This window comes from Bos grunniens, chromosome 10, assembly GCF_055505025.1.
Source record: "Bos grunniens cultivar Pamir isolate PY7600 chromosome 10, Bosgru_T2T1.0, whole genome shotgun sequence".
In the NCBI taxonomy this organism is placed as follows: Eukaryota; Metazoa; Chordata; class Mammalia; order Artiodactyla; family Bovidae; genus Bos; species Bos grunniens.
The window spans coordinates 29,597,993-29,605,996 of record NC_141174.1 but is presented as its reverse complement, the minus strand read 5'-3'; the positions used below and the strand labels follow the sequence as shown (position 1 = coordinate 29,605,996).

Here is an 8,004-nt window from a genome sequence, read left to right as displayed (position 1 = left end):
TGGCATTGGGTGTTCCCTGTTCCCTAACGCACATTAGGCTCTGGTAAAATAGTTTCCCTTGAGGATGGATCTTGTTAACAAAAACAGAATGCTCTGAAAGCATTTCAAAAGGGTTATTTTTTCTCTAGCCATGCAAAAAGCAAGATATTTTCCTCCGATCTTCACACTGATAATCTCTTAGGCTTTTGGAGTTGAAATGCAAGAAAGTTGTGGGGCCCCTCGAAGGCTGAGCCTCCTTTGCAGTTTTTAACTCTCAAGCAGTGAACTAGAGCCTCCAGCAGTTCCTCACTTGCAGTTAAAAATGTTCCTACTGATATTGGTTGACTCCAGCTGTGATGTTGACTTCAACTTCTGGCTTTTGTTCCCGGTAAACTGTGATCCTCTGGTAAGCTGTGACTCTCTATAACTGTCTGTCTGTCTCTCCCACTTCAGGGTGGCAGTTTGCCTTGTGGCCTCATTTCCCTGGTGGGTCTAAGAAGAGTTGTTGGTTTTCAGTTTGTTAAGCTTTTTTTCTTACTGTGAGGATGGATGCTTCCAAGCTCCTTACATGTTGGACCAGAAACTGAAAATTCTTTGACATTCCTTTGTAAATTTATGCTTAAAATACCTATCATAATTGAAAAGTGCTAGTGTCAAAATCTCAGTGTATTCTTATTCTCCAAAAATTCAGACAAATATACATATTTAGTTTCTGTTTTGATCCTTGAAAGAAAAGAAAAAGAGACTTTTAAAATGTCTGTTATCTGCTAAGCACTTCCTTCCAAATGATATGTTTTTTTGTTGTTCTTAGAATAGATAAAGATGGAGAAGAGGAGGAGAACTAAGAATAATAAGCCAAGAATCACTTACTGACCACTAGGTCTTGTTATACAGTTTGATGCATTCTTAATTATCTGAATCTGATGTGTTTCACTCTTTAAAAGGCTCAACACTCTATGTTACTTAGTACTAAAATTTCAGGTTTTATCCTGCCTCCTCCTGAGTCACTGTCTAACTTCCTACTATAAATATGGGTTAAGGGTCAATTGCATCATTTTCAAGTAATCTTTCAGCCTACTTAGAAAGTTCTGCAAAGTGACTTGGAATGAAATTTGAACACTTACAAAGATTAGAGAGTAAATATGACTGTTTGTTAAGGTTTAGTCACATTATAATCATCTAAATGCATTTGTTAATGGATGTTTATAAAGAGGATAATTTAAAATTTTACCCCATAGGACATTTTGCTTTTTAGAATTGTTAGTTAACAAAATTGATTAATTTAGGGCATACTATTTAGCTCCTTTTTGATTATGTGAAAATACAAGCTGAATATTACTGCTTTCCAAGTTCACATGTGTGGGTAAACACAAATATACATACACACACACATAAAATACTGTATTTTATATATTTTTGAAAGGAAAAGTAAACTCTGAGTAAATGTAATGACTATTCAAAAATATATTTGCTGATTGGATTAGCATTCTGCTGTAAACTTTAAAAAATGACTTAGATTTGATATTACAAAAGGCTCACTTTTTTGTTGTTGTAATAAACACTATACCCTTCAGGTATGATCACTGGCCAGAGAGAATTTCTTACCAGTAAAATAAAAAAGGAAATAGTTGAAGATCTCTGCAATCATGCTCATATACAAGTGTGGGAACACTGTGAGCAGTTTCACAGTTGAAAACAAAGAATATATGTGAATGTATATTAACATAATAGGCAGTCTTGGATAGTTAAAACTTGCTAACCTTTGGTAGAAGCCCAAGTAATTACCACTAGCAGTGGCACAAATTTGGAGGTAATAATAATGATAAGAATAATGAAAACACAACCCTGACAATACTAATAGCTAACATTTATTGATAGTTTACTATGTGCCAGGTATTGTTCTAAGTACTTTACATGTACTATCTCATTTAATCATGCCCTGATTCTGTGGTTTAGACATAAATGAGTAAACTTAGGCACAAGTTACATGACTTGTTAGTAAGTATCAGAGCTGGTACTTAAGCTCACTCTTAACTCTGGAATCAGTGTTCTTAACACTGAGTTTTTAGAACATTAAATTAAACAACTGTTAATTTACAGAGTCATTCTTTTCACAATTAAGAAGGAAAACATGAGTAATTTTTGGTCCTTTCCTTTTTTCAGGCATTTCCCATTTTACTTTTCAAGAAGGCATGTCATTCAGAGTTGTAGATCTTGGGGGGGTGGAGTAGCATTAAGATCAATCTTTAATCCTATCTCTATGGGTTTGCTGATGAGTTAAAAATAGGTTTTATGTGAATTGATTTTTGTCTTATTAGAGTTTAATCTATGTAGACCATTGTTACATAGACCATTGTTTTTACATGACAATATAATTGAAATTTACTCAGATATCCACATTAATTTATAATCTGAAGCCAGATTGTAGCAATATAACTAACAAGGCAAAGGTGAGAAGTAAAATAATCTACTGTCAAACTGGAGATACGTGTGCAGTGCTCCTTTGTTGGACTCAAAACACATTTCTTTTTCATTTCAAAGACTGATAGGCTTGAAAAGTAGGCTTCAAAAGCCAAGTAGTGATTTAGTCTTATCCAGAAGCTTGCAAGATCATGTTAGCAAACAGGCAATACTGCTGCCACTGAGTTAACTCTGGTGCAGGTCTCCTGCTTAAGTCTTGGAAGGGTTTTCCTTCCTTCTCTCCTGTCTACACGGTGATCTCAATTCAAGGTGGTAAGTCTCAAATTAAGGGTCATCTTCGTCTTTTTGTAAATCCATCTAAGATTATTTTCTACTCTTTTAAAAGCAACAAGAATATAACTGTCCACCTAAAGCCATTTTTCCTACTCCCCCCACCTTGAAATTCAGGTTTATACTTTTATTAAAGTCACTTACGCCTATTTGTATTGCTTAAAATAATTTCAGATTTTGAGTTCCCGCTGCCTTAACTACTCCCCTTGAGAGGCTTACAGCAAGAGGAGCTTGTTTATTTTATATTTGCATTCGTATTTACTCAGGAATCAAACTTCATCACAGAGAAACTTAATAAAGAGATAAAGAGAGTACCCTAGTGTTATATGGCAAAGGGTGCGGTCGGTGACATGGCTTGGTTGGGTAACCTGGCAAGAAAGACCCCACTGTAACACATCTGAGTAGAAGGACCAGGGTTTGCTGCCACGACGCAAAAAAGTCTGCTTTTCTGAACTGGGACTTGGAAGAGCGGGCGGCAACTCTGCACAGCACAGCTGCCGAAAAGAAAGAGAGCTGGAGACTTGCTGCACCGACAGCAGGAAGTGTGAGGCAGGCTTGAGACCCAAACACCGAAATCCCTTCTCAGCAGCGCCTCCCAAAGCCAGCCACTGCTTTCTCTAGGAGAAGGCGCAGAGTCCCCAGACCCAGTCTGGCCGCACCCCATCTCCTTTCTCTTGCCTCCGCAGCGGCACACAGACGAGCACGTGAGCGCGGCAGCGCGTCCCAGCTGTGCCTCAGCTGACCGCCTCCTGATTGGCTGAGACAGACGTGGGCTGGGGTGGGGACTGGCCGCCTGCGTCCCTCGCCATTGGCTCTCAAGGAACCCGCCTCCCCCTCAGGTGAGGCGGGCTTGCGTGAGCGCGCGCCGGGCTCCGCGGGGGCGCGCGCCCCCAACACTCCCCTCCGCGCGCGCGCCCCCGAGCGCGCCTCCGCCCTTGCCCGCCCCCTGCCGCTGCCTCAGCTCCTCAGTGCACAGAACCGCCTCGTCTGAGGGGACGCGAGGATCGCCCTCGCCGCCGCTTTGGCCAGTGCGTCGGCTCGGGCCCTGACAAGCTGCCCCTGGGGAGGCTCTTCGGAGCCGGAGTTGGACCTCTGCGATTGCCGTCTGCTCTCCCTCCTCTGATCTCACGAGGGGTTTCCCGCCTCGCACCCCCCACCTCTGGACGTGCCTTTTCTCCCCTCCCCGCGTGTGGAGGGAGCCAGCGCTTAGGCCGGAGCGAGCCTGGGGGCCGCGGGCCGTGAAGGCATCGCGGGCACCGATTCACCATGGAGGGCGCCGGGGGCGCGAACGACAAGAAAAAGTAAGCCCACTCCCCTCCGCCGGCCGCCTTCTCCCCCCGGCGCCCCCGCCCGCCGCCGGGGGCTCGCGGGCCGGCCTCCGCGTTCCGGGGGGCCGCCTTTTTGTTTCTGCCTCTCTCCCCTCCTCTCTTTCTCCCCCAGCCTCGCCGGCCCGGCTCCCCACTGTCCACGTCGCCATCTTGTCGTGGGGGTGGGAGACGCGTCTAAAGTGCTTTCAGGGGCCGGGGGCCGGGGGCTGGGCCCTGCTCGCCTCATTTCCCGGCAGCCCGGGCCTCGCATCGCCCTCCCTGCCCGCCTCAAACCCCCAGCCTGCCGCGTGCCCTGCTCCGGGTGGACTTCCCCCAGCCTGAAAACCCCGGGAAGAGAAATGAGCCGCAGCTTGGTCGCCGCCACTTGCACCCGAGCTTCCGCTCCTTCCCGCCCCCATCCTCTCCTGTTCCATTGAAAACTCGGCCCCGGGGCGGCCCTTGCACGCAGGTCCTGGCTTCGGTATGGGTTCGGGGCCCTGGGTTTCCGACCTAGGAGCTCGCGTGGTTGGTTGGGTGAGATCTTGCTCTGCGGTTGTCCGGCCAGGCGGGTGACTTTGCCTTTGTGCATTAGGGATTTGCCGCGATGGCCTGGGATGCTAACTTTTTCGTTTGCACGTGCAGGTTTGGTTTGGTTTTGTTTTAATCGCGTTGAAAAACTTGCCTAGAGCAAGACTCGGAGTAACGGGAATTTTGAGAAATAGTAACATTTTAATGAGAATATCAGAATTGGATACCTGTGTTTCTATCACCTGTCATGAGAGCCCAGATGTTATAAGTGAATTATATGTTTCATTCATTCTTGAAAATATCTTAGTGAAAACGTAGCGGATGGCTAAATTCAGGCAAACACTTTTAATGAGGTTCGGGGGGGGGGGCGGCGTATATAGATATATGATCAGAGCAAATGAAATGTAGCACTAAAATGTTACGAAGTTTTTAGATTGACCCGACTGATTTTTCTGAAATTGAGGTATATTAAAATATACGCGAAGTAAATAAATAACCATCTTGTTAGAACTTAATGCAAGTTTTAAAAACACCTCGAAGTTTGAGTCTTAACTGGTACATTATAGGATTAAGAATTGTGAGTCCAACCAGTGGAATTAAGTGCCCCCCCGCACCCCGACCCCCCGCCGTGGCCCCCCACCTTTTGGTCCACTCTGGTATTTTAACCTTTGAGGAAATTATTTTAAGGAATTGAAGATTTATGCTAAGAGTTCTGGTTAGTAGGCTGGCTTTACTGTTAAGTCCTTGCACTCTTCTGGGACAGATTAAGTGCCCTAATCAGTATCAGCAGAAGATAAACTTGTTTATGTTCCTGCGATTTTGTGGCTTCTTTTTTGGTCTTTCTCTAATAGAATGATAAGTTCTCAGTTTGTATACACCAGAGAAAGCGTGTATAAAATTTAAAAAGTGAGTAAACAGATCTAGACCTAATTCCAAGAGTTGCCAGGAATTAATTAATTTTGTAGAGGTGACTACCAGGCTTTTGATGAAATGATGAGGCTGCTGTAAACCTAAGGCACATCACCTCAGTGTATTGTCAATATTCTGTCCTTAGTGCTAAAACATATTTAACATTGTACATGAAGTTATGCACCATTCAGTCCCTTTTTGTAGGCCTTATTGTACTTGTATCTTCTTTGCAGTTCATAAGTTGAGACGAGCATAAGCAGCTTTAATATAAATGAATTAATTACCTACTGTGCTTCACTCCCAAGTCTAAACCAGTTCTTAATTTTCCTCAGTCCCATTTATTTGCAAAATATTCTCATTTGAAAATTTAGCATAAACTTGAATTGGATTTAATGTTTCTTATTACAGAAGTTGTTATAACTGGTAAATTAAGTTAAACACAAAAATGGTACTCAACAACTTATAGGTGCTGTTTGTTAAAGAGGTCTTTTTTTTATCCTTTTCTAACTAACAATTTTAAAACTTTTAAAAAAGAAAACTGGGAGATCGAGGGGCAGAGATTTTTCTCCTTAGAATTTTTCCACTAAATGAGCAGGTGGGGGAGACAAATTTGTCTTTTTCTAAAGGAGGGCTAGGAAATTCAAAAGCTAAAGGATTAGAAGAAATCAGAACAGAAGTTGGGTATGGTTATAATAGATTTCCCATAGGAAATTTCACATTGACTGCTTAGTAACAGGGATTGGATTTAATAGCACATTAATATTGAATTTTAGATTTCAGTGGAATGTCAAGAGGTTCATTGTTCTCTTTTAGGTTTCAGGGCAGATTCCTTCAGAGTTTTCAAAACATAGCTGTATCATTAAAGTAAAATCTCTGAGAATGGATATTCCTTAACTTCTTAACTTTGGTCATTAAAAATCAAGAACCTCTCATTCACTAGTGAACATTTTTCTTGTTACAGTTTTACTTTGATTTCCTCTTTGAAGAGGTTGCCTGCTGGTTAAGAGCTTAAGATTTGAACCGGACACCTCTGAGTCCAGCTTTTTACTTGTTAGCTTTGTGAGCCTGGGCAAGTTATTATTACTGAATGCTTCTGAGCCTATTTCCTCCTTTTGAAATGATGATAATAATAGCAGCCATCTTAGTGGTTATTGAGAAGATTAAATGAGATAATGCCTAGTGTTTGGTTTAGGAGTCTTGGTTAACATTATATACTTGAAAGTAGATGTTACTTGTTAAAGTTTTAATTTGAACTTCCACAACACTTAAACACTTTTTTGTTTGTTTTGCAAGTCCTTCCAGCTATTTGTGTTATGTCCTCTTCTCCCTACTTTCTTTTATTTCCTAAAAATGAAAAGACTGTCATTGGACCCAGAAGTCTAAAGGGATTCTTTTTAGTTAAAACAGTACCTGAATTATGTTGGCATCTAGCATCAAGTATTCTTGAGCATGTAATCTAGTGTCTACCATAGGCCCCCTTTTTTCACATTTCCTTACCCCCTTGTTTCCTCCCCAAATAGGCTACTAAAAATTTTCTGTGGACTTCAGAGACTGGAGTCATAATCACATATACTAGTCAGACAGTTCATTTTAGCAGGGTATGTGCAAGGCACTGCAGTCTTACAAATGGCAGTAACAAACCTTTTTTTTTTTTTTTGTCTTGATGCCAGTTTGGAGTAGACAGTTTTGTAAATATTAATATTTCCTAAATATGATGAGTTGATAAAATAAGTGTGGTAAAACATATGAGTCTACATAGTAGAAAAACTGTCCTTTACTTATGAATTTGTCCAGAGGTAAGATCATTGGCTTTATCTCAAGGCAAAGCGTAAAGTCTGTATTATTTAACTGGTTTTTGTAGCTCAATTTGTATAATATTTATATTAGTGCACTCTTCCACATGTATCTGTTTACTGAACTACCACGTTGTTTTAGATTAAGTGTGGTAGTTCATTACTGTAGTCCACTATGAAGCATTTTGTGCAGTTTAGATAATATCCAGTCTTTCTACCTATTGACGTTCACTGTCTTTGCAACTCTATTGGGGTTTGGGCTCAAGGTAAAGATTTTGTGGTGACATTCTATTGTTGTATGTTAGGAATGGTGTGTAGAAGGCTGAGGGATTAGTCTCTCAACTGACTTTTTTTCAGAAGAGCTTATAACAGTCTTTATGTTTGGTGGTAAAGTAAAAACCTTACCATGCATGGGTGTTAAAGATTTGGGTTAGATTATTGTGCTTGTGTATAGACTTGTCCTCTTAAAATATAATTTTAAAACATTTAGATATTTAAAGTACTATATTCTTTCCTTGTCTAAGATTATTAACATAGGTCTGATTTTCCAAGTAGGAGAAAATACTGACTTAAATGTGGTGTTGGGTTAGTTTTCTATTAAGAAACTGATTTTAATTCATAAGAAGAATGCTCTTTTTTCCCCTTGTTTCTTTCTTTCTCTTTTTTCTTTTGTAAACATTGGGACTGATTATCCAAGTTGGTGGATTTTATACTCAGCCTTCTGCTGTTTGTGATGT

At 41.2% G+C, this 8,004-nt stretch overlaps 1 protein-coding gene across 1 annotated transcript in view; it reads left to right on the top strand.

Moving 5' to 3' along the window:
- Nucleotides 1–3,697: 3,697 nt before the first annotated feature.
- The window catches only part of HIF1A (hypoxia inducible factor 1 subunit alpha), a 44,708-nt gene continuing 40,401 nt past the window's right edge, over nt 3,698–8,004 (top strand). The window contains exon 1 of the mRNA XM_086320366.1: nt 3,698–4,031. Within this exon, the coding sequence (XP_086176492.1) occupies nt 3,997–4,031 (35 nt within the window). The 5' untranslated portion in view covers nt 3,698–3,996. The remainder of the gene's footprint in view (nt 4,032–8,004) is intronic.